General features: G+C 40.5%; 1 protein-coding gene across 1 annotated transcript in view; it reads right to left on the bottom strand.

Annotated features, from left to right (window-relative positions):
* The window catches only part of STMN2 (stathmin 2), a 38,405-nt gene extending 12,046 nt beyond the window's left edge, over positions 1-26,359 (bottom strand). The window contains exons 1-3 of the mRNA XM_053964203.1: positions 26,135-26,359; positions 1,811-1,906; positions 1,019-1,191 (exon numbers count right to left, since the gene is read on the bottom strand). Of these exons, the coding sequence (XP_053820178.1) occupies positions 1,019-1,191; positions 1,811-1,906; positions 26,135-26,153 (288 nt within the window). The 5' untranslated portion in view covers positions 26,154-26,359. The remainder of the gene's footprint in view (positions 1-1,018; positions 1,192-1,810; positions 1,907-26,134) is intronic.
* Positions 26,360-27,827: the final 1,468 nt, after the last annotated feature.

Genomic DNA, 27,827 nt, shown 5'->3' with positions numbered 1-27,827 from the left:
TTGTGTGCCATCAAAAAGAAACATGAATTAACCAGGACAATATATTACCAATTTTAATTTTTCTGTGGTCATTGCAGCCAGTCATGATTCTTCTGAAATTGTGCAACACAGCACAAATGCTGGGCATATATAGAACACTGATGATTTCCAGACTGGCAATTCAAGCTGGTTATGGTGAGTGTCTCATTGTCATCCTCTGACTTATCTGATCTGGAGTTTGTCTTTTTCTCTTCGTAAAAAGTAAAAAGAAAGGATGCTTCCAGCTGCCTTTGTGCCAGTCTTTGTGCCAACCTTTGTGAAAAGTTGTAACAACTCTTCCAAATGCTATGTGACAAACTTCGTGATTATGAAACAGAGCTTTACCATTATGAGTGGGATCATAAAGAGGGGAAGACTTAGTCTGTGGAAAACCCTAGAAAGCCAATTTCCATCACTACTGAAACTGCTAGAAATGCCACTTAGCATCTGTGCTATGCTACTGTCTTCATTCAAGCATGTGTGACTGATCCCAAACTCACTCTCTTCAGGGTGTTCCTCTATATTGCATAAATAAGACATCTTAGCTGCCTTATGCAGATCCTGTGAATAATTTCCATGGACACTATGAGGAGTCAAGATCTGGTAGTGCAGAAAGCACGTGCACCTATCTCTTAAACTCAGACACAATAACTTCACTGTTTTGAGCAACTGCTACAGATGCCCTGAATGAACCATTCATTATGTTCACACTGTAAACAAATGCATTTGAGCCCACTTGGCCCCTGTCTGAAGCTATGTCTATTTTGTGATGCACGCCTCCCCAGCATTGAAACCAGTGAGGCTTGTTTGCAAGCTGTTGAAAGACAATGAACTCATTCATTTCTTTAAACATATTGATGATTTTTGTCTATGCAGACACCATGAGTCAGTGATGGCAATGGAAAGCACACAGACAAGAAACTTGACTGCTGTACTGTACACTAAATCATGCCTAATTACTTTTTTAATTTTTTAATTAATTTTTTTTAAGGAAAGATACCTTTCTCCTCTCCTCTGCAGCCTCCAGCTTTTTCTGGATCTCCTCAAGAGAGAGTTCTTTCTTCTTTGGAGAAGCTAAAGTTCGTGGTGCTTCTGAGACTGGAGATGGTGGCTTTAGGATCAGTTCAAAGGCCTGGCCTGAGGCACGTTTGTTGATTTGTTTCACTTCCATATCTGCACAATAAGGTGGGAAATTGTAAGTCCTTCAATACACCAGCAGTATTGAGGAGAGAAGCAGCACTGATACCAGAGTAGGATCAGAAGCACAAACAAATGATTTAGCATCTTTGCCTTGGGCATTTTAAATGCAATGGCAGATTACGGGCTGAAAACTGTTCTCAGGAGTACATTTCATTTTATCTGTAATTGCTTAATGATACCTTAATCTCATAAAGATAAAAATTTACAGCAATTTTGGAAGCTTATTTGGGTTCTGTGCCATTTCACACCCCCTGCAAGCAATGCCCAAGCTGGTTAATTTTTTAGGCATGCTTTCATATTTTCTTTATTTTCTTGGGAATTATGCCAGCTATGAAGAGCTGTAATTCTCAAATGGGGAGTACGCAAAGAACAGCTCAGTATGAGAAAAAGTTTAGATAGCTCCTATCCAGAACAATATCCAGCATCATGGGTACTGTGCACTCCATAGAAAGTAACAGCCCAAACCAGCAATTAAATTATTAAATCAGCAAAATATTCATTAACTAACACTATGGACAAGGAGAACTGAGTTGTTTCCCAGCACTAGCACATTTTATGACATGCAGGATGATTTCCAGTAAACATCACTCACCATCATATTTATAGATGTTCATGTTGCGAGGTTCCGGGTAAAAACAGGAGCAGATCAGCGAGAGCATGGACAGCTCCTTCATCTTTTCCTTGTAAGCTAAAAGGAGAGATCTTGTTAGCATGCTTCACTTCCCCAGTTCCTTCCTCTGTGAATCTTGAGCTGAGATGAGTGGCTGGGGACCAGAAAGTCTACTCCCTGGCAGATTTCTCCAGAATATTTACTTTCAGCTATTTCTTCTAAACATTGAACCTTTATCAAATCACAAATGAGATCCTCAGAACTGGCTTCTGGTCTTCTACATGACCTCAGCCTTGGGCATAATGCAGGCAGTCCTCTCTGGTTTATAGAAAGTGAATCTGGCTACCAGGAAATGCATTTAGCATTGGAAGAGTGCCATGACTCCACTCTCCCCTGGCAGGTGGAGAGACATGAAGCTCTTAAAGTTTCTCTGACGTATCCAAGTGCAATTGAGAACAGCTATGAAAAGCTGGCCATATATCGCCATAGGCTAAAGACATTACTTTACAAGTGAAAATGTCATCCAGAAAATTAAAAATAAAACCAGAAATGAGGATACATTTATCAAATCATTTCCATAATGTCCTTAATATGCTTAACTACCTGAAACAAAGCTTCTCCTTCCCCACTAACTGGCTAAAATATGTGGCTTTCATATTCAGGTCTAGTCTATATTATCTGATGCCATTAATGCCCTTGTAATTTACCTTTATGGTGCTATCTTTGCTGACTTTATAATGCCTGTAGGATCCAGTCATGAACTGAGGAAGCACTGGTCTAAAAATGATCAAAGTAATACATAATCATGATGCAGTGTGCTCTGCTCACCCTTCCTAATTGTTTGTAAGTAAGAAAACAGTCTTGTACATGGTCACTTGGCAAGCCATTGACAGAGCCCAGACTAGAGCTGGCTCTCCTGGGTCCTGGGGCAATACCCTTCCCACTGCCCACAGCCCATAACACATGGATGTTAAGGCAGGGTGCTTCAAAATTCATCTTGGCACACACAAATCCCTGCTATTATCAAAATCATATCTACAGAGGCAGACACTCATTTGCTGCCAGCATGTGAAAACATGGCTTAAAATATGTGGGACTCAAAGATTTAACAGATTAGACCAAATTAGCCCTTGTTGTTGATGGTCCTTTGATCTTCAAACTGTGGATACAAATGAAATTCTCAATCAGCCTTTCTCACGGATTCTCTTTTGGCTTTTGATTTTGCTTTTCCTACTCAGAAAGAAACCTGAGATTGATGAGGGCTTGAGAGCCTTTGGGTGCTTCTCAGTATGGTGGTATTTGAATAATCCACAGTTCAAGAAAAAATTTCCAGCTGCCAGTAGAGGATTAGTTAATTTAATTAAGCTTTGCACAAGGGTCTCTAATCATGTACCTTGAATAACTCACCTAAAGGAGATATAGCTATTCAGAAACCATTGGTAAAGGGTACTGAAGACTTAGCTTTCAGTGAACTTAGGCTGTCACAGAAGCTTGGTCTTGACACGATTTTGGTTTGAAAACTTGCGAGGAATACCTCAAAAATCTTCTGAAGAGAAAAATCTTGTCCATCTGATATATGTTGAATTATGAATAATGATAAACATAACAAATTGTTCACTTAGACCTCCATCCAACAAGCACACAGGTGTGCTTTTCCAGACCTTCCCCTGAGGACGGCTTGCCTAGCCAGCTACCCCTACCACTGGAATTGCATTCTTCCCAGCAGCAGCAAGGTTCTGGAGTGGCTGCACATCAAACCCTGGCAGGTTGCTAAACATAGAGAAAACAGACACTGGGCTAAAGTGTGTTAAAGACGTGGCCATTGATGATACAAGCAGAATCTTGTACAAGATCTGCTGAATCACTGCTAAAATGTATACCTTTCTATCTTTGTAGAAAAAGGCATGCAAAGCAGCATCCTAGGAATCTTGCCTTTTGGGGCCTTTGTTAATACTTTTTATCTTTGCTTGATATTGAACATATTTTGCTTCCTAACAGCATTTTAAATGATTAGAGAAAGGTGTTTTTTTAATTTTTTTTTTCCCCCATCTTGCCATCTGCAAAACACAGCAGGAGAAATATAAGAACATACCCTGCTCTCTTTCCTTCAGTGCAATAGCTGTACTGAAAATATGCAGGCAAAATAATTGTCTTAGTTAATTCTGGCCACTGGCAGAATTAGGATGACTTTTCATCCTTCACAAGAATTACTTTTTGTTTTTTTGTGGTATTGATTTAGTCTGCACTTGCCCTAGAGATTTCTTCAACCATAGCTAGATCTTGGCTTGAATAGTCACAGAGGTTCTGGAGGCTTTTGCAGCCCTGGGAACCAAACAACCTTCCATGGTGGCAAACACTGCTCTTCCTGTTGCAGACTTAAGGGCTGAGGGTGCCAAAGGACCTGAAGAGACACACACCTCCTCTGGTGTCCAGCATCAACATTGTGATGATCTGTCCCCCTTGATCAGGCTCAGCTCTGAGCAGAAGCCCTGCTTTGTTCAGCTCTCCTTCGCTTAAATATTTCCTTAAAACATATTGAAAAAGCTTAAAGCAGTAATGTTAGCCCAGTTGGTAGTCTGATTAAAGTGGCTGGCCCATGTCACACAGATTAGACAGGGAGGTAACTGCACTTTCCTAAATCCCAAGGGTTAGTGTTTTAGCAATGGAAGCCTGTTATCTCAAGAAGGTTTTCTGTTAAGAAAGCAGCACACATAGACCACACAACCAAGGGCAGAGCATTTGTGCAATCTGCACAGGACCTCTTGTGTAACCTGAAAGAGGCACAAAAATTACCTGCCTCATAGTGGAGCTTTTCAAAACCCCTGAAGACCAGCAGCGATTGCAACAAAGTTTATTTTCCAAATGTGTTTCCACTGGCTTGCTAATTATATCCCTCCTTGTGCAGTCATGTAGGCTACATATCCTCCCATTAATGCAAGTTAAATGAAGGGGAGTAAATAATGGTGATCATAATACTACAAAAGCTTTGATAGGGAAATTGCTAGGCAAGAACAATGTTGATAAAAGACGGCAACAGAATCTTTTAGTTATATGCAGCAAGATCTAAATGTTTATATGCATTAAGAACACTGATTTTTGCTAAAACCAGAAGACAATTCAGCATTAGCATTTCTTATAGTTTTGCTGTGAATATACTAGTATTCATAGGTCTTAAATTCTGAAACTGTGTGATTGTTCCAGAACCTCATCTACTTTTTAAGAAGTATTGTTCCAGAACCTCCTCATATTCAGAGCTGCAGAGAAAACCTTAGAAATACTATCAAATGCCCCTAAATGTTTGATAGCTTCAGAAAAGAATTAAGTCAGATGGCTTCAAAAATCAAGAATGCATGGGTTTTTTTTCTGAAAAGGTCCCAAAGGTACCTTAATATTATTGTTTTAAGCCAACCTCACCCTTTTCTCAAACTTCTGGAGTTATTTTCAGCAGCTGTATTTAGAAACTGTGAAACTTCTCCCTCTGTTGGGTGAACATCCATGCTTTTTCTTTTCAGGCTCTACTTGCTCATCTGGGTAAGATCTTCAGGAGCCCTTTAAGGGCTTCAGTTCTACAATTGCATGAGCAAGAAGGGAAGGACAGCAGGACTGGACCTCCAGAGGGAAACAATTCTAAGGATTTCATGCCCATGTTGTATAATTTTGGAGATCTTTTTTTGAGGCTAGTCTGGCCCCATGGTCTGAACAACTATTAGAGCCTGGGGCACAGTAGACGTACTGCTAACACACACCTTCCAGTTTCTATACCTATCAACTAAACTTGTCTGTGCTCCAAGATTGCTTTGATGTGTGAACCAAAGTGTGGTCAGCTGGGGTGTTTTGATAATCCTCTTTCAGAATGCTATACTGATCTCCAATAATATGTTTATTCAGATCTCTCCTATATGGTTCTGCTAATGACAGAAAAGTGCCGCATCCATTGCCAGTGCTGCAGCTCACTTGCCCAATGAATGAAGCTGCTAAGGTGGAGTGCTATGGCTGCCATTAGAAGTCAGCAACCACTTATTTACATTTACTGCTGGGAGAAATAGGAAGGTTAAGGAAAGCACTACTAAACCCTTCCTGTCTGTTCTCATCTGTTATCCAATAGCTATAAGGAATTTTTTACAGTTTACACTGTAAAATGAAAATCTGTCCTGACTGACAGGCCATGGGCAATTTGGGTCACATTTTATTCCTTGGCAAAGCACAGCTCAGACAGATTGCTGTGTCACAGCAGAGACCATTATTCATAAGCAAGACTATTTTTAACACATGAAGGGAGAGAGAAAAGTGTTAATGTTACTTATAATTAACATCTGATGTAGGCAAATGTGTTGATTATTTTTGCCTTACTGAGTCTGGTCTGCATATAAGAAATGTATTTTATGCACACATTGATATGTATAAATATTAATCACATACATTAATATGTATCCATCACGTACATTGATTTGTAACGTTATTGTATTTTGACATTTCAAGTACCACTTGCCAACTAGTTCTTGAAGTTCTGCATACCTGGAAGGAAAAGGAAACTGGCACATTGCCCATGGTCAGAGTGTGCAACCCATAACACATCTCAGTCCTGTGCTCCCTTTGCAGGAACCTATGTGACAGTTGCATTTCTGAGACTGAACTGAAATTCTGCTTAGTTTTCTGCTCTGGCAGACATTGAAGCATTAAGATGTAAGATTAAGCATGAAACACAGATAGGGAAGACCTATCATACCCATCCTTCATAGGGATTTCAGATGGATCTTATTGACAATGTGGTTTGTTACAAATGTCGTTTTGGTAATGCTCCCTCTGGGGTCCTAGAGCTTTTGGTTTGTCAAGGCAATGCTTGAAGTCATATAATTTTGTGAACACCAACAGCCACACTCTGTTGACAGTAATTTACAATTTTAGTTTTACAAATCCATTTTAGTAATGTGCTGCGTCCTTTTCTGCCAAACAAGATGACATTATACAATCCCAGCTGTGTTGTTTCCCCATAGCTGGTGGGGTATTTGAAGAAAGTTACATGATGAGTGCTGCTAAAATGGTGGCTAGTACTGGGACAAGCAGATAGGACTGGGAGAATTAAAACTCAAGATGGAGCACGAGCAGTACAGATTCTAGGTATCATTTAGTTTTTAGCATGTCTGAGATCTATTAGCCTGGAATTCACTTTAATTAATGCTGGCCATTATTTAAGAGAGCTACCTTGCAGAAATCATTAAAGCTTATTAATTAGTCAAGTGAAAGATTAGCACCACCAGAGAACGATGGTCCCATTCAGATGTCTTAAGTTAAACAAATTAGGTTGTCTTAAGACCAGCAAATCTTCACTGTCAGGAAGCCTAAGGATGTTTATAAGCTTATGGAGTCACCAGTGATGGAGAGAATGAAAACAAAAGCTGCTGCACTAAATGTATCTATCCATCTCTTATGCTCAGCCATGAGTGACATCTCATTTTGGTGGTTCACATAGGTGGGGCTCATTTTGTTAGTCTCTGAATGCAAAACACTGCCCATTAGAATATTAGGTCCATCTCACAACCTTATGTATATGTGTGCTTTTCCAGTTTCCCCAACAAAAATAAAGTTGCTTTACAGCTTTAATGCCCTACAGTGCTCACCTGCTTCACTACAGAGAAAGGTGGCACAGGACTCCCACTCACCTGGGGCCATTCTTTGGGGACCAAGTCCTTAAAATTGCACTCTTAATATACTGCAATGCAGCTTAAGATAGAGATAAGAATAGAGTTTTGGTTATCTCCCCTGTCCCTGATTTTTTTGATATTTCTATATCTAGGAAATAGAATAAGCAGGTACTATGAAAAAGTAACAAGAAACAGAAAACAAGGAAAAAAAAGAACTAACCAGTGAGTTTCTCTGTCAACTGTGACTCTAGAATTTCCTACAATATGCCCAGAAAACAAGATAGGGAGAACTTGGGACAGCTCTAATCTGCCTTTGTGGCAACTGGGAGTTTGAATAAAATAGTTTTAGGCATTGATTTCTGTAACTCTCATTAATGTTCCTGGGTTTTGACATAAATATAATACATTTTATTCTCTCCAACATGAGATCCTTTTAACAAAAGTCTTTATAATGGTTTGGGAGGGAATCAAAGCACAGAGTGGCTGTGAAGGCAGGGATCACTGTAGCATCAGTTCTTCAAATACACAAAAAAAACCTAATGCAAGCAACAGATCTGACCTTCAGCTTCTTATTAAGACTGTGTCAGATTGTACCAATGAGCCCTGTCATCGAGTGCAAGGCCTGGCATAGCATTTCCACAGCATAATTTAGGTTACAGCACAGGATCTGGCTGGAAAACCCATCCTGTGGATACACAAGAAGCTGTTTGCTTATGGAAAGACTGTCCAGTAATGGTTTTCTTGAACCTCTAGTGCAGGGATACAAATGTATGCAAACATGCAGGTTGGAGAGTGGCACAAGTCTCATTAAAAATTGCTCCTAATTTTACAACCTAATCTATCACTGCTCATGACTGGCTTTTTGGACTACTTCAGGTACCATGTCCTTGGTTGTTACTTACTGTGCGTGGGTAGAGTCAAACGTCTTTGCTCGCTTTATGATGTCAGAATGTTAAGATGTAAAGTTACTATTTTGTATTATTTCAATTTATGTAATTTTCACTGCTGAAACAATGACAAAACCCATTCACTGAACCCTAACTACTACAGTAATCTGTGACATGAGTTAATGGGACTTTGTTGAGCTAATGCACACCCATTTCCAAAATGAGATTTTGATGGAAGGGGGTTTTTTGAATTTTAAAAAAACAACTTTAACATGATTACTCAAAACAAACACTGATGCAGATGCTTTGTTGCAGTCACATTGTGCTTTCTAGTCACTGAAATGAAAACACACATATTTCCTTCTAATGTGGAAGGAATACAGCAGACATGTGCCTGTTCAGAGCCTGTTTGTGCACTCAGGGCCCCACAGCCTCATCACACTGTGTGCTGGCAGAAACATGGGAAGACAAGACAAGAAAGCCATGGCCTAGCTCCTCCTTCTTCAACTCTGCAGAAACTGGTCCATGGCAGTGGCAGAGCCAGATGCTGCACTCTCTTCTGAGCCACCCCTTTGCAGAGCCCATGCATCATGCTGGCATGAAGAAGCCCTTGGCAGTTCAGTTCCGAAAGTCCTCTGGGACTGAGGGGAAGGCCAAGGAGCCTGCAGTAATATAGAGGACTGTGGCCCTCTTGAAATTTCTTTGAACTTAAGATAACTTCAAAACAAAAAGTCCAGAGATTTTTCTTTTTTTTCCACAAGGGGAAAACACAGCCTTCTTTAAAGTCTGCTTTGCCTTTATAAGGCATCTCTTCACCATATTTCCCTCTGTACCTCTACATCCCATCTGTCTTCCCTCAGTTTTCTCTTTTCTTCCCACAGAGCTTTCTGTGTAGGAAAGGATATAAGTTACTAAAACAGACTCTGAAAACAATGGGGAGGATGAAGAGTGAAGAATGAATTTAAAGGCCACAGTAGTCCTAAGACAGCTTTATTTCCTGCTGGTTAACTGAACATGACTGTTTAATTTCTGTGCAGTCAGAAGTTCAAACCCTGTTATTCAGATGATTTGGCAGGATACTGATGTTTAAGATGCTGATCTTACACCTACCTTCTTAAGAGGCTGCCAGAGACACAGATAATTTCTGATTATCATGTAAGTGTGAAAGTCATGCAAACATCAAAATCTGAACATTTTTAAGGCAGCCCCAGCCAGGAACCACTCTGCTATCCACTGTCTCCTGTATTCATTGGAAGCAAAAAGGTCACCTCACCTGCTCAAGAACTGTTGTTGGTTTTGTTACATACCTACACCTGGGGCAAACAGCTTCTTTTGATTGGCATTGTAGCAAGTTTGGCTCTGTCATGCCTTACAGAAAAATCTGTTTTACTTTTAGCTGAGGATTCCTGCTAGAGAAGTAGCAAGGATTCTCCATGCATTGTTCTGGGCTTGATTCTATCACTAATTTTCCTGTTCTCAAGAAAAATCCCTCTCTTCTGATCTATCACTTAGAGTCTTACATGAATGATTTAAGAAACAAAACCTCTATCTCTGGAGTTTTTGAATGCGTGGATTTGCCTGCCATTATTTAGTACTCATGGTGTGTAATGTATTTCTTTTGTATTATATGCCTGAAGGGTTGTGACAAACCCTTTCACCAAGACAGAGACATTAATCTCTTTTACACTTCTGAGACAGGTTACATATAAAATGGCTTAAAAAGCCAGATATTTCACTCCAAAGTTTCCATTAACATGGATTTGAAGATCCCTCCTGGTAGGCACCACTGAACCAGGACGTCCATCTACATGCAGGCTAAAAAGCAGTGTTTTCAGGAGTCCTAATGCACATATCTGAAGGCCAGGGAAGTAGAAGGATTTCCAAGACTCTTCTCAACATGCCAGTCTTGCTGTATGCAAGTTATTTTGTCCCAGCATTCCTGTGATGGGGGCTACCAACTGTACTTGCCTTCCCTAACATCAGCATAGTTGAGTTTACTTCAGGACCTCCCTGCAATAGGACAACCCCAGATTGCTGATCCTTCCCTCAGAAGTGGACAGGTAGTGCTCAGGAGCTCCCTGAGCCCAGCTGTTTCCTCTGGTGCTTGGCTTGGTTCTGGGGCCACGCTGGCTGAAGCACCAGGGAAGGACGTGCAAAGGAGCTGGAACTTCTTCAGTGTCTTTCTAAAGTATGGGGTGGGGGGGAGTGAGGTACAGATTGGAAGCTGCCAAGCCTGCAAGCAGCCCACTTTCCCTCAGCAGCATGCAGGCTTCGCCACCACAGCAGCAGCGTGTCTGCAGCTTGGTGCAGAACCGAGCACTGGTGGGAAGTGAAATTTCGAGTCCTTGTGTTAAGCACTCCAGTTTCCTCTGGCGTCTCAAGCAGAGAAACCAGCAGAACACCCAGGACTAGGCTATCAGAGATGGCAGCTGCCTCCCAGTATGCTCTTAAGGTCATCTTTTCATTGCTTTGTGGGAGTATGTGGGGGCCCTGCTGAGATCTGTGCTACTTTCTGTAAAAATTTGTCAGATGAAAACACCCTTTGCCAAAGAGCTTATGGTGTGAGAAGGAGAGGCAACGGATGTTGGGGGATAAAATGTCACAGATATGAAAAAAGAAATGCCTTGAGTCACAGACCTACTCTGTAGGAAAACTTCTTGGGGAACAGACCTCTCCTGAATTCTGTATAAGTGACACCTCTTTGCAAGTGCTGCAGGCAATACAGGTGCTGTCTGGTGAAACAGCCTCTTGAGGGAGGATGCAAATCAAATATAATGAAATAGAATGGCAGTGGTTTAGTCACGCAACCTACTATGATAAAACAGCATCTTCCCAAGGTATGAATCACGCTACGGGTTCTGTTCCAGCACAGTAAGACTGGGTTACTAGAACAGGGTGTGAGAGAGCTGGCTGCCAGTATTTTATTTATCTGAATCTCACTGTCATCCATGTGTATTTGGAACAGAGGCATTTATTTAGTTTTTCCTTGTGATGTTTTCAGAGGCTTCTGCTGACTTAAATTTGCATCACCCTTATCCCTTTATGTCAGCTCGACAAATACTTCCTGGTCATGCATCACCTGGCCGTGCACCACCCACTGACACTTGACACTGTCATTTTACTCCAAGCTGTCTATTTTTTTATCATGCTTGGAGACTAATGACATAACCTTGCATATTGCCGATCTTCGCGATGGAAATCAGAGTTCTGCTACTGTTTCTTCTCATCCGGACACAGATCCTCTCTGGACTTGTACCTGGTATTACATGATGAATTCCCTCTCCTCACCTCCGTGCTGAGATTACAGACAATTGTTCATACTGAGCTTCTCCAGAAAGCAAATTTTAGCAGAAATACCCCCATGTTTTGAAAGCAAGCCATTGACACACCATCAAGGAAAGGAATCGCTCAAAATGGTTCAGGAAAAGCAAGCAATTAGGAAAGAATGGGTAAGGAATGCAACTTTTTCTGTTTTCATCATTCAGCTGTTGTGGAGTACCTCAATCAAGGGACCAGAGATAGATTACTACAGTGACAGTTTCCATTATCAGACAGGCTGGTTCTTGCCATTTTTCTGGCTCAGACATGCACATGGTTTTAACAGAACTGTAGCTCTGATATAAAATGTGATATTTTTTATAACTCATATACATTTTTTAAACACATCATTAACCTGTGCCATTCCAAAGTGCAGATAACTTTAATGTCTTCCAGTATTTTCAAAATTTTGTTTTGAACTGATGAAGGCCAAAATATTATTTAGTTGTGTCTTGAGGCTCAGAACAATAAGTCAAATAAATTGCAATGTACTTTTTTAAATTTTTTTTTTCTCTAGAAAAAAAGAAAAAAAAAAGAATCAGGGCAATCTGCTAAGTAGAAATTTTTGTTTATATGATATGATATGATATAAGTGCAATTACGATTTCTTGTAGGGTTGAACTCTCAGTCTTTGCATTCCAGTAATTAAATGTGTTCCTTACTTGTTGAGTCATTGCACTGAGTGCAAAACCTATTGCAGTTATTTTCACACCACAAATATCAGAAGAATCTATTTAAGAGAAAATATACTACTGTGAGTGCTGTGGATAGTATCTTTAAAAACTAATAATTCCATATAGGCTAGAAAACACATTTTATAGGGTCAGAAAACAAAACATATAGAATCATTAATTAGTTAGCTTATATATGTCTATACATAAAAAAGTATATATGTGTGTATATGTAAGTATATATATATAAAACTTGATTTGTTTAAGTTTATTGGTAGATTTTGAGCAATTCCTATGTATTTAATGTACTTAACCCAAAACCAAATATGTGTAACTGCATCTTTATGCTACACAATCATTCTTACTGGCTGCCATGACTACCGACGAAATGTCAAAATGCAAAAGACAATGAAAGGAAGCAGTCTGGAAAATCCAATTTACTTCTGGGTTTTGAATGGAATTTTAATTTTGTGGGACATTTTAAAATAAGAATGTCTCATCAGTTTGAGCAAAGGCATTTTCTTTATACAGTTGGCTTTCTGCACACAATTGCAAATGACATATGAAAGTAGATTCCTTACAAAGGAAGAATCCCAATCCTTGCAATTATACAATGGGACACACATTATAATTGTGTTAATTAACAGTAGTATTTTAAATTTGAATGCCAGAACAAAATAAGCTCCTAGTAAATAATTTCTGAGTTTGCATATAAAACTGTTTGATATTAGATTTTGCCTGTTGACATAACACGTAACTGGAAGATTTTGCTTTAAATCCACCCCAAGGAGGTGTGATAATGGAAACCCTATCAGAATGTAAATGTTTTTATACAATTTTAAGTCTACTCAGTGGAGTATATTTGGGCATAAGAGGCTGTATTTAATTATGAGATATTACAAAGGATGAAATTTCTGGGTTTAGAGAAATGTCATACCTAATTTAAAACAGTCTCCCTATGTAGGAAGCCTATCAAAGGCATGTTTATCTTTGGAGAAATCCTTTGATTCAAAAAATAATGTCTTCAGGTTTTGAAGGACTTTGAAAGCACTGCACAGAGTAAGCAAAAATGACAGCAATTCCCTCACCAACCATGTTAATAGAAAGCAGATTCTGTAAAATTCATCTTTTCACTTGGTGTTTTCTGCTAACAAGTGGGCAGCAGAATGACTAGGAGAAGTATCTTTTGGCAGGTCACCAAATCTAGAAGATGGGGCTAGTGTGGAAATCTATTTTTACAACATTGAAAGGGCTAAGATAATTTTCTGTTAGTCTTCTCCACAGTCCAAAAAAAGTACAAATGACCAAGTGAGGTTTCAGATGATGGGTTCCTAAACCCATAACTGTCAATGTTGAAGGATGAAGTGCAAGAACCAAAATAGGAATGGATACTGTGGAAGTGACTTTTTTAAAAAAATAAGTTTGCAGAAGTAAATTCATCATGTGTATGTTGGCTCCAAAAGTCTCACAAGGGAGAGTTTGGGGTGGTTTTTTTTTTTTTTTTTTTTTTTTTTTTTTTTTTTTTTTTTTTTTTTTTCTTTTTTTCTTCAATCTTTCTTTTAAATGTCCAGGTTTGGAAGACAGAGAGAAGAAGCAGAGGTGTACATGAATCAGCAGGAGGGGTTGGGTTCACCTTTGATTGAAGGTGTTTGGTGCTGTGGAACTGCACCTGAGGTTCTACATCCAGTCTGGGATCCCCCAATTTAAGAGTGGCATGGAGGAACATGTGAAAGTCCAGGGGTGGGATATCAGGAAGGTGGGGGATAACTGGGCAAATAGGTGGCTTAAGGTAGTGAGCACACTATATGAGGTGCTCAAATTCATGAAATGACAGAAACAAACCATTCCATATGACATACATCTGTCACTCTGTGGCTTTCAGAGTTTTCTATGTGACCTTTGCCTAAACAATCTATGCAGTTATTACTACTAATTACCAGATTTATACTTCTACTATTGTATCCTGCCATGACTTTATGCATACATGCAAACATCTGATTGCTTCCATAATGAAAAAAATGATACCTCTCAACAGCATATAAACTCTATCATGGGTGGGCATAGATTATAAATATTATTGAGTATGCTAACCAAAAGATGTATAAAATCAACAAGAAAAAAAAAAAAAAAGAAAGATAAAGAATGATGCCTCTTCTTGGAAACCATACCGATGGTGCAAAGAAATTAGTATATTATTCAGAATTGATTAAATTGGCTGAAAGGGAACATTTGTTGGTGGGATATTTTTATTACAATTGATGCTACAATAAAACTAGAACAAAAACTACTGCTTGAAGTGAAGTGACCTGTGTTTTAAGTAGCTTTGCTCAGATTTGTATAATATAAGCACTTTGATTTTTGAAGATGTAAAATTATTGCATAAATGTCTATGCTATAGCAATTTATATGAACTTTCGGGAATGTGACTGCTCCCAATTAAATCTTTCATGACCCACCTGTCTTTTTCAACTTTCTCTTCTCCTTCCTTCTTTTTTACTGTTTTTCAATTTAGTGATATTTTTCTCATGCCAAAATATTACCGAAAATTTCTAGAGTACCTTTGTTCTCTCAGTCTATCTCTCTCTCTGCAGCTGTCTCTGTCTCTATTTTTTCTGCAATACCAGCCTCCACTTAAAAGAAAATCTTGATGAATTCAGAGACACTGCTCTGCTATTAAATTAATCACATGTGGAGCTGATCCCTGCAGAGATGCTCCACTGATTGTTGGTGTAAGGGGTTTGTCTCATTTAGAATAAAAAAAAAGGATCCTGCAATAGAGAGATTTTCAGGGCACTGTGCACCAGCATCAACAATCTGCCATTAATGGCAAATCAGAACTTCTTTGTTGTTCAGCTTGTCCTTTACAACAGACTTATCAAACTTCCAGAACTGGATTGTCCACAGAATTTTTAATATGTTCTAAAAGTAGCAGGAGTTAGATATCCCCAAATGTCAATTTGTAACAGCCTATTCTGTCTTTTTCATTATAAGATCAAGTTCTTTTTCCAGTATAAAAAGAAGTTTCTCTTTCTGAATAATAAAATTCTCCTGTTTTTTTTAGTGTAGCTGGCTCTTACATGATTTTTTAAAAATAACAAAGGAGATATTTCCTCCTAAGTTAATGTTGTGGGAGTTTTAAAGGGGGAAAATAGGTTCATCAGATGTAAATCAACATGAGTCTACTTCACCCACAGACTTTTACTGGTTTAGTATCTAATTCTGTCAAGGTTGATGTTCCTGGCCTTTGCACATCTTAGCCACTTAAATGTGCAACACTGTCAGCCATTGCTATTTCCCACCTTGTGCCACTTTGTTCCTCCCACTGCATTAGAAAATATGTCCTTCCACTGAACATCACATTGTTAAACTACAACTTGGTCTACAGTTTTCTTGGCTGGAAGGCTGCTTCTTCCTGAATTTTGGAGAAGGTTTTATCTAAAAACATTTCACTATTTCTGTGATGATGACTAGGGAAAAATAGATGTGTGTGGGTAAGCTAAGCAAGTGGTTACTGCACTTGTTTGAAAGGTTCTAGTGCTTTGTGCCAGTGAATCATTCTTCATATGAAAAATTTGTCCAGGCCTGGCCATGGAAAAAGTCAGTGAAACATCAGATTTCAGCCTTCAGCCTTGTCTGAGAGACACAAATCCAAGCTTTACAGCCAGTTTCTCAAGCCACTCTGTGCTGGATTCTGATTCCACATGGGCTGAGAGTGATGTTATGGACCAGAGAAGCACTGGAAACTGGAACATAAAAGAGGAAACAACTATCCTGTGGTCTCAATTCCTCCCCTTCCGACCTCACAGGAGTGTGAAGGACTACAAGAATGAAGCGGCTGTGTGAAGAGACGAGAGCTGAATCTGCATCATGGAAGTAATTGCCAAGAGCAGACAAATTAAAAAAAAAAAAAACAAAAACAAAAAGAAGGAAAACCAAGCAGGAAAAGTCAGTCAGGGAATAGGATGACTGAAACTGGATCAAGAATGAGGGAAAAACTTGACTGACTGGATAATGAAACTAGGTTGAGAAAAACAGGGAAAGGGTGCCAAGGAAATGGATCAGACGGGAAATCAGTAGGTCATGGGGATGGAGTAGATGGGAAATTGATTAGGATGGTAGATTGTTCACAAGAACATTCAGAGTTTTATCAAATAGAAATTTTCCTAACTGCTATCTCAGACTTTCCCCTATATACAAATTACATTAAAAAGCTATAAAAATAATAGTCACAGTTCAGGGACAGACTGGGGTCCATCTGATACAATATTCTGTTTCCACGATCCTTTTTTTTTTTTTAATCTTTTAAAATTTTAAAATTTTGTTTGTATAACTACGTAGAAGTGTACTAAATATTATTTTACAACCTTCATATTGTAGATTACCAGTTTGCTTATCTAAATGCCTTCATTTTGCTGCATGGGTTCAGTATTTGTTCTTATTGCAATTTTTACCCTTGACAGACCCGTTGCATCTTTGTGCAGAAACCAGGATGCCAACAGAGATGAGACCTCTAGAACAGCACTGGCAAATGATGCAAACTGATAATTTTGCAGAGGACTTCAAAGTACTTCTGTCATGTTTATTCCTGTTTTTCAGGCCTCACAACAAGAAGATGAAATACTTTACACTGTTAATTAAATGCAGTATGGTTCCCTAAGTAAGATATTTCCCTTCTTAAGATTTCACTGCAAAAAAAAAAAAAAAAAAAAAGAGTAACTTGAATTGTCAATGCAGCTTAAAATAAATACTGTACTATTACTTTTCTTAAGAAGTCATTATTGAAATTTTACTTGGAAAATTATGGTATTTAGATTTAAAACACCATTTCCCAGCAAGAAGTTATTTGCCTTGAGAACAAGTGGTTTGTTGACAAACATTAAACATTTAGGTTTCTAAATCAGGAATCAGGGCTTCATTCCTTCTTACAGCATATAATATTGAAAGCCCCCTAACTGCAGTCCCGACAGCATCAAAAAATATCTGAGCACATAGAAAAAATATCAGCTTAGAAACAGCTTTTTGTATTACATCTATGTAATAAACACCAGCACCTGGAGACAAAGAAGGTCTATTAAGTGATATAAATATGACTTGAGTGACATAACCTACCCTTTCTTTTCACATTAATAAAGTAAGCAACAAATATATCAAAATAGTTAACAGACTAATAAAATGAGTTACAGAAGTGAATTTCACTTCCAAAAATGTCTTTGAAAAATTATGGATATTGATTCATGCATTTGTTTTAAGATTTCCTAGGTACATGCAACTTTTCTTACCACTCCATTCAGGTAACTGGAGGATTTGCAGTACAAAAAATACTAGTAAACCAAAAAAAGGTAATTTTTTCTACACCTTCATATAGCAATGTTGCTAAAATTTTTGTGCATCTTTGACGTGTCTGTGGTCTCCACAACCTTTTGAAAAAGCAAAAATAATAACCATGGTGATATTAGTCACTTCAGGGAGCTCTACCAATGAAATGACATCCAGAGTCATCCTACTGGAAACCAGAGGATGAATTTGAACATGTATATATCAGAAATCTTAGTCCAAAAGGACAATTAGTATTTTCAGCAATTTTGAAAGCATCAAAAATAGCATCAAGATCAAAAGGTATAGCTACTTAGAGATTAGTGAATATACTTAAATGTAAAAGCCTTAAGCATTAGAAGATACTTTATTTACCTTCAGGTAGAGTGTACCTTAGCTTAGGGTAAATTCTAAATTTGTAGAACTCTGTGCCTTCAGTAGCATGAAATACACGCATCATTATTTTTTCTTTACCTAAGAAATTCCCTAAGGATTATAAAAAAGTACCTCAATAGCACAGAATGCTAATAACAGCTTTAGCAGGTAAGTTGCTCTGCTTCTTAATCTGATCAGTATGGATTTTGGCACTTCTATAACATCAGAGCATGGTTACACATTTTTGCGCAGTACGGAACATAAGCTCACATCCCAGCTCTGAGGTAAGTACCCAATTATCCCCATCTTAAAGAGGAGGAAGTCAGGTCATAAAATGATTAGCCTACAAATCCAATAAAGGAACTAGGTGCCTAAAATTATGCTGAAGAAAACTCAGGTTTCTAAATCAAGAATCTGGATCCTAGAAATTCCTACACAGCTGAGGAGAGGTCATGAGAATACAGAAAGCCATAATTTGTGCTCTTTAAATTGGTGTGCATTGTAGGGTGCTAAACTTTGGATAAGCAAGAATAGCTCAGACTTGAAATGTTTAAGCCACTAACATTGGGAATTGCATGTTCCTCCAGCTCACAGCCAGTCCTCTGAAGAAATCTGTGTAGCCTGTTTTCTGGGAGCATGTGGCACACATAGCTAGCACAAGGTTCTTCATAAACAGAGGAGCAAGCCACAGTTTTAAAATGTAGCTGTGGCTGTCTTACTCCTGCCCATTGGAGCAACTGCCTACAGTGACATCTTTGACTGGGAAACGCCAGTGCTGAGGTCAAACTTTCAAAATTTCCATTCAAGACAAAGCATCCTGTCACCCAAAGGAGCTCAGGTCCTATTTGCTGCTTCTGCAACTGTTTCTATTTTGCCATATCATGCAAAATCCAGCCATGCTCCTGGGATCCCCATCTCCTAGGTGTAAGTCATCTGCCCTCCTGTGTGCTCTCCTGTCCTCTCTCTAGCATGATGGACATGCTCTTTCCACTCTTTCCCATGGGAGTGGAAAGAATACACAGCTCGGTGGCTCTGGCATTCTGTGAGGAAGGAGGACACACAGGGACAAGAGCCACCACATCCCAGCACCACACCTGGAGGCCAACCACCAGCTGTTTGGCTCAGGGGCAGGAGTGCACCCATTGCCACATCTTTTTCTCCACCCAACACAATGGGAGAGACTGAGCCAGGGCTTCTCTAAGGCTGTGTGTGAAGAGTCCAAGGGAGAGCTGAAGTCTCACCATTCCTCCTGGCATTTTCCTCTGGGTCCCTGAATTATGAGTACATTTGCTCTGGGCAGACCTTAACCATAGCCAGAGGTGCTGACCTCTCCCTGTGTGCTGGGGAGGTACAGCCATGCCTGTATCTCACCACAAGTGATTTACTGCCCCTATCCTCAGTCACCTCTCCAAACTAAACTACTGCTTGAGGCAAAATTGATGAAAAACTCCTAACAATCCTGTTTTGTGGTTGTGTCTGTGAAGGATCACAACTTCACACAATAACTGCTACAACAGTGATAGGTTTTGTGCATTAGAATGAATGCATAAATCATAATTTATTTATGAACTGCTTGGATTTGAAGCTATAACTTGGAAAAATAACATTTCTGAATATATTCAGCAAAGCCTAATGTTTTGTGCAGATGCTGTGCACCAATTTAACTGCATATCCTGGCAGAAATAGCTTAAATTTACTTCACTGGTTAAATTATGTATTAGAAGACAAGAAAAATAAAAACATAAGTGGAAGAGAAAATGAAATCATTTAAGATCAGCTTTGTATGCTGGTATTTGTCAGACACATGATGTCATAAGTATTTAGTTCCCAGGAAGCCAGCATTTACACATCTGTCTTTTTTTTTTTTTTTTTTTGACTCAGAATGCAGGTACACGTGGATTGAGGTCTCCAAAGGTATTTTTGTCCATTTTTGAAAAGTTCTGAGCAACCAGAGGAATGGGTACTGTCTGCACTGCAGTCATGAGTACCCAGCACCTTGCAGGACTGAGATACCTGTCCATGGTAGAAGTGCTGGCTGAGACTCCCCGTGGGGACCCACCCTTCCAAGTGGGATCAATAGTACTTTTAGACTGAATGAAAACCAACACCACCTCAGACTGTATCCATAGAATAGTATGAGGGTTGTGTGTAGCCTAGAAAGAATTGTGAATAGCAGCCATTCCTTCAAAACAGCTGCCAGTTTCTGCATCCCCATAGGCTATAGACCAGCTGGTTGTGCTGAGGCCAGTGGCTGTACTGTACTATATTGGCTCCAGTGAAGCAAGACTCATTTGCAAAGTTGGTTCATCTACCATCCATTTTATGGATAAATGCTGAAGAAGGCATGTTCTCTACATGCCACCCGAGGATGGCAATAGTTTTTTTGTTTATAAAGGTGACTCATATGGAGAACTGACAGCGGATTTTTTGAAGGTAGTTACTGCAGAGGTAAGCAAGCACTGCTGCTTCATGACGTACCATTTACTCGTCCTCTTGGGCGGAACTACTGAGAGTGCCAAGAGTAAGGGTTTTGAAGCCTGATACCCTAAGCTGAAAAGCAAATTTACACTCCCTCTCTTTGCCCACTGGCCACAGGGCCAGATGCCGCCCTCAGTCCCTTATGTTCAGCTTTTTTTGCTGTACCAGCTTCAGCAAAGTTTTTAGTGAGTCAATTTTCGAACTATTTTCCAACTATACTATCAATTATGTGGTGTGACACCATTTTTGGATGCCTACTTTAGGACTCCTAAGGTTTGTTATTTTTCAGGAGAGCTGAGCATCTCTTTGCCTCTTTTGTCTGTGAAATAGTCAGGTAGTTAAATTAGACCTACATGAAAATGCTGCAAGAGTCAAGTATTGCCCAGACTGATCTGTCATGGAAGCCTTCTGCTCTCTGTGTTTTAGACTACAAAATAATGCTGGCTTCTCACTGCAAGCAATTAGGAGAATTAATTAGTTAATACTGTATAGTCTTTGAAGGCTAAAACACTATCTAAATACATTGCTGGATGTGAGTGCCTCATCTCTCTTTTGTAATGAGGTTGTTTTTTTTTTTTTTTTTCCCAAATTAATGCTATTAATTTGAAAATGGAGAGTTCTTTTCTAAAGAAAATAATATAAATGTCACCTGAGATAAATCTAACCATAAGATTACACACTATATATAGTCAAAAATAGGTGTGCCAAGTGTGATCTAGAGAAATGTACTATTGCTGAACAAATACCAATAGTAAAAAAATTCCAGTCTTAAATAATAAAGAAAATTCAAATTCACAAAATCTATGTGAATGAATTACAGGATTACATTAGTAAACAGGGAAGTTTTTAGCCTAACTAGAGCTTATACCTGGGACAAAGAGGTGATGCTAATGGAGGTGGAGTTGAGAGAACATTTTGGAAGTGTTCAAGCTGCTGAAGTTTATTTTTATTTCCTCAGTGTGTTATGGGATATCTTCTATAAGAAATTGGAATAGATGACATTCCATCTCTCCTTCCTGTACATCTCAGGGTAAGTAAAGAACTGCTATGAGGCAATATAAATCCTTAGCCATATGGACTGTTTTTAAAAATATTCCTGTCTTAATTCTCAATAGCAGGAAGAGTAATCAAATCTTTAAAAACCAAGAAAAGAATGTGAATAGGTGTTAACTTCAGTTCTTTAGTGAATTTTACTTACCAACATTTTTATATTAGCTCAGTAATAGAAGTTCACAGAACAAATAAACTAACTGAAATGTTATCACTTTAGTTTCGTTATCACATCAAAATTATATTAGGAAAAGTTTTTTTCACCTAGAGGGTTGTTGGGCACTGGAACAGGCTCCACAGGGAAGTGGTCACAGCACCAGCCTGACAAGAGTTCAAGAAATGTTTGGACAATGCTCTCAGGCACATGGTGTGACTCTTGGGGATGGTGCTGTGCAGGGCCAGGAGTTGGACTCAGTGACCCTGATGGGTCTCTTCCAACTCAGCATATTCTGTGATTTCTTCTCCTAGTTCTTAAAAAAATTTGGAATAGTGGTATCAGACAAATCACATTTCTGCCAACATTATGATACAATAAATAACTTTCTGATTCTTGCCTATGTTCATTCTTCTCTTAAAGTAACTTCCTATTTACAGGCATGTAATTTTGTGACAGTTGGAAATAATTCAGAGCTGATGTGTGTTTATTTATTTTTAAAGGGGAAGTTTAAAACCTTCAGCTAAAAACTAAATAATATGGAAAGAAGTGTGTTCAGTCCAAATTCAGCCTGGCACTTAGCCATATATAGTTTAACTTGAAGCTTGCCATTGCCATTGATATTCAGATGACTACTCATGTGCAATTGTTGACAATCAAGCCATTGTTTTAAGTGTAGGGGCAGATCAGAGGCAGAACTCTTGTCTCTTTGCAGTAAAAAAAGGCTACTTATTAAAATAATAGAATCAGTTACACTCAACAACCATACACTTATTTATGACTTCATATGTATGTTACATACCAGATAAAACAACAATGTAGTACTCAGCTAACAGAAAAACTTAGCAGTGGCCTTGCATCCATCAAGCTAAGAATAGAGGTGTGAGTTTATAACTAAAATGCGAATGACAAAGTAGAAGAGCAACTCTGAAGCACTTCTACAATGGTTTAATCAGTCTCACTCAGATATGTTTTATCTGACAAAGAGGGAGCATGGGGCTGCCTCAATTCTTGTATCCTCATAATCCCACCCATTTATCACCTTACAGTGTTCCTGGCTATCTCAAAAGGAGTTGACATGAAAACACTTCTGTAACACACTATTACCACATACCCCATGTATTTCTGTTAAACAGCTTCCTATAAAACAAACCAGAACCATAATCAGGACTGAGATTTTCTGTATGATGGCTGTCTGAAGATAGACAATAAATGTTCTTTAAATAAAACCCCACAAGGAAAAAATGAAATAATGGTTTCAAACACATTTTTAGTTCCAGTGGCATCACAAACTGCTTCACCTTCACACTGCCATCTATGTACCTTAAACTAAGTAAGTTTATCAAACCAGATATGTGGCCTAATTGTCTGTAGTGACTCTGATTTAGGGTCATAAATCAGGGCAAAGTAACACACATCCTGTTTGCTTGTGAGCTTAAGGCATGAAGGAGTCCCTCTACCCAATACATAATTCATGTGGAAGATGGTGTCAGGGGGAGGATGAAGTTTAAAAGCCCCCAGAATTTCTGTACAGTCATGTTACATGGAAATTCAATAAAAGACACACTTAAAAAAACCCCTCAAAGAACGATGCTTGTGTGGCATGCATCATTCATATACCATGTAAACTAACCAGAAAGAAGAATGTTGTGGGCATTCGGAGTGTAATGATCTTCAGAAGTTCTTGCAGCTGTTGAAACTCCTACATAAATAAAAGGAACTTTCCCTGAAAACCTTTTATTTTACATAGCTTAATATAAAATTAGGCTTAATTTTGCTTTCTATGGCAGAATATATAAACACAGGCTTGTTCAAGGTATTTAGCATCTGCCTAATCTAAGTTATGTGAAGAGTTCTGTCCAAAGCCAGTAGGACTATTCACATGCTCAGACATCTGATTAAGTGCCTTGCTGGACCAGTGCCAGAAACATAACAGTGGGCTGGGTTAAGCTGATTAGAAATGTTTTGCTGGCTCCAATGGTAGGAGGACCTAGCCTTTATTGCCAGTTTGCAAAATCTGGTGCTCAACAGGAAAAAAATCAGGTACTCTGTAGTTCTTTCAGTGTTCTACTGGGTAAAGTTTGAGTACAGAACAAATGTAGCTCATTTAGCCCTAACTGGAAATGTGCATTACTGAGAATCCATCTATTTTTCCGCATGAAAATAAAATTTGTTGCTTTGTTGTAATTCTTGAAACAAAGTGGTTTATTCTAATAGGCTGTCTAGATACAAATTTTGTCTCTTTGTAACTATAACAAGGAAGAATATAGTTCAAAGAAATGGTGAGGAGAATCCTTTAAGCTTTGTGAGTTTAAAGATGGAAGATGCTTTTAATAAAATAACTTTAATTTTCTAATTGAATATTGTTGTAATTAGTATTCTTGGGAACTGGAGCTGGGTGGCTGCAGGGCTTTTTATAGCTGGTATAGGTGGCTCGTTAACGAGGGACAAACTGGCGCCACACAGTCCCTCTGTCTCTGGGTAAACCTAATGATTCCTGGCATCACTCTTGCCGCAGAAATCTTTGTGCTTGTGCGATGAGAGATCATTAACACCAGGCTGAGGAGCCCTTCCTTCCCTTGTGAGAGAATTCCTAACAGGCCTTCTGCAGCGCTAAGTCCCCGACCGACTACAAATTATCAATACTGATTACCGGATTGCTGCAGTGGCGAGAGGACGGCGTGCTCGGCACTGCAGGGCTGGCCAGGCTCCCATACCCCTCACTTCCCTCCTCTGTTTGCATCTACAGCTGTCTCATGCCTTGTTCCCCAGGGTGCCACAGCCGGGTTAGAATGCTTTCAATCCACACCAATTGTTCCTTGGGAGCGGAACATCAGCATTCAGATAAATGCTTTGGTGTAATGCATCGGTTTTAGCCGGTGCCAGGAGGGTTTGGTGTAACTTCGTGCAGTGCGATGAAGAGTGATAACAAGAATCTGCACAAATAAAAATGTGAACAGGATTTGCTTCTTGGGGAGGACACTAATTGTGTTAGGAGCACTTCATCCTTATTTTGTGGGATTTGCGGGTGCATGACATTAATGGTGAATGATTGTGAAAACTTGAATTTGAATGCGTCAAATGCAGGTCCAGCCTCTTTCCTCTTCAAAAAGAAAGAAAGGAAAAAATCCCCAAAACCCCCAAACCAACAAAAACCATCCCTAAGGAGCGTTAGGGACTGGACGCTTCCAGCAGCCCGACCCCAAGACTGTTCTCCCTCTCCTTCTTCCACACCCTCACTGGGATTTTTTTTCGCCCACCCTACCCAGCAGCCTCCCTCGAACAAAGGGGCCAGTGCGGGGCTACCGCCCTTCGCTCCTGCCGGGACCAGCAGGACCAGCAGGACCCCGAGGGCAATGCGCTCCCCAAGACCCGGGAGCCCCCCGGGGCCGGGGCTGGCGGAGGAGCCGCGCCCCGCCCGGCCGCTCCCGGGCCCGGCGGGGTGGGCTGGGGCGGCGCCGGCGGCGCGCCGCGGCGGCAGGGCGCGGCTCCTGCGGGGGAGGGGGGATGCTCTCCCTGCCGCTGGAAAACGCGAGGTAACAACAGCCCCGGCAGCTGCCCCCCGGGAGAGAGAGCAGGGCGGGCACTGCTAGCGCAGACCAGCTCTCCGTGATGCGGTGACCTACTTCAGCCAGCCCCCGCCCCCCCCCGGCAGACTGCAGGTGCGGCCAGCGCCGGGGCAACGCCGAGCGGCGGCTCCTTCTCGCCCCCTCCCGCAGCCCCGCGCCGTGCCGGGCTGGGCTGGGCGCGGCCGGCCGCAGTGCGCGCCCGGCAGGGTCCGCCCCGCCGCAGCCCCCCCGGCCCGGCACCGCGGGCCCGGCCCGGCCCCGCCCGCAGCCCCCGACCCGCGCCGAGCCCCTTTCGGGCGGCGGTGCCTCTCCCCGATTCCTCTTTTCTTCTCCCCACGCGGTTTCAGAAGCAGAGGGGAGCGCTGACTCCGGCCGGCGGGGATGGGTGGAGGCATACTGACGACAGGGATAACTTTACCGTTCGTTTTTGTTTTTATTTTCTTTCTTTCTTTTATATATATATATATACATATACACACATATACATATGTAATATCTATCTATATCTGTATAATATATATGTGTGTGTATATATATGTATATATATAAAATATCTATTCACCTTTAAAATAATGAAAACCGTTTAAAAATTGTGCTGTGCTCTTGTGCCGACCTCGCCCATCGGTATATAATTAATCCGATCTCTGGTTAGGATACTAAAACACCCCATGTCCCACCCACCCTCTCCTTTTTTCTCTGATCAATGAAATTAAAAATATGTTCAGTGTTCTCCTGATTTTTTTTCCCCCTAAACTTTTGGGAGAGCGAGAAGAACACCCAGTGTAGGTAGCAGACCTAGGAGACAGTGGCTGTAGTACTGGCTGAAGGAAAAGAGAGGCGTTTTCTTACCCATTGCTGTTTTAGCCATGCTGGGATGTGCAGCTCTCAGAGGCGGTGAAGGCAAAGGGTCCAGCTACAGCAGTGGAGAGAGGGAGAGAAGACTGAATAAGGCACTGAGTCAGCAGAGTGGGGCTGTGCAAGAGAAGGAGCAAGAGGCAGGAGCCCATGAATAATTATCACTCCTCTACCCAAGCAGATTGGCTCGAGAGGTCCCCTGACATGACTCCTGCAGAGCCAGAATCTCTGGGCATTAAATATTGATCCACCAATGGTGCTGGAGTACAAAGTGCCAGAATGCAGTTTGAAATGGAAATCAGTCCTTGGATGCTTCTCCCCCCCTCGGTCTGGTGTTAATAGTACATTCCATGTCAAATGTTTTATGTCTTGCATGAAAAAAGCCTATTGGTGTTGAGGGCTCTGCTGTTGCTACCTGTAAAACATGCACAAATTCATTTTAACATATTTCATTCCAAAGATATAACAAGAAGAGAGACCATTGCAAGGGATTTCCTAGACCATTTCAGTAAAACAGCTGCTCAGATTATTTTTGCCTCCTGCAAGGGTACACAGATATCCTATACAATAGTTTTATTCTGATTGTTTCTGCATTTTAGTACCTTTTTTACTGTTTACTGTCTCCAAACCTAACCTTGGTCATCTCAAACTTTTCTTAACCTTGGGAAATGGCAGCTGGACCTGCTTACACTCTCAAAGGGCTCTGGAAATCCCAGAACAGGATAAATGTGTACAGAAGTCAGTAACTACTTCCCTGATGCACTATGGTAAGAGTCACTGGGAAGATGTGAGCTTGATTGCCTTGATAAAGTGTGCAGGATGGGATCTGATATGGTCATTACATGAAAATGGATGGACACATTCTAAGAATTCCCTACACTAATTTTAAGAATTCTCTATCCCTGGCAAGAGGAAAGCCAGTGACATAACTGGCAGCCACTAAACAAATGTGGTAGAGGTTAATTGAAACATCGCTAGAAACAGGGCAGTGATGGGACCTGCTTGTACACCTCCTAGGCCTGGAAGCAGTTGCTGGGCTAGAGGAGCCAGTATCCAAGACCTTGGCACAAAGAGAGGGATGCTCCACCTTTACCTTCTCATCTCACTGTCCAGCTGGAAGCTCATTTGCCTCTCCCAGGGAATCACCAGCTTTACTGTTAAGAGCTTTCAGAGATACCAGACTCCCACACTGCTTCCAGACAGACAGGGCACTGGGCAAATTTTCAACTTGCAATTTGGAGGACACTACTTGTAGATGTGTTTCATGGTGTGTGTATGGGTGGGTGGGAAAAGCAGGGCATTGTCACCGTTGTTCTTCCTTGTGTGGGGCTATTTGCAGCTGCAGAGCACACACTGTGTGCCATCACTAACTGTGATGCTCTCACTCTGTGTGTGCTTCCCTGGAACAGGTAACTCACAATTATGCTTCTCAAGCTTCCTTGAAGTCAGTGAAGAGCATCTTTGAGTGAAGCATCACCTGGAGCATGGGCATAAGGCTAGCTTTCTCTTTTGAGACAGTAATGAGGTGAGTGAGTCTGGGGAGAGAAACATCCCCATGCCCAGACATCAGCATGTGAGCTGAGGTGGGGCAGCCGCCGTGATGGCTCCCTGCCGAGGTGCAGGCAGAGGGGATGAGAACAGGTGTATCGGGATGCAAGGCCAATCCACCCTCCTGAGAGGCCCTGCC

The sequence above is a fragment of the Vidua chalybeata genome, chromosome 1 (genome assembly GCF_026979565.1).
Source record: "Vidua chalybeata isolate OUT-0048 chromosome 1, bVidCha1 merged haplotype, whole genome shotgun sequence".
Lineage (NCBI taxonomy): Eukaryota > Metazoa > Chordata > Aves > Passeriformes > Viduidae > Vidua > Vidua chalybeata.
Note: the sequence above shows the minus strand (reverse complement) of the source record. Positions and strands in the feature narration are given on the sequence as shown.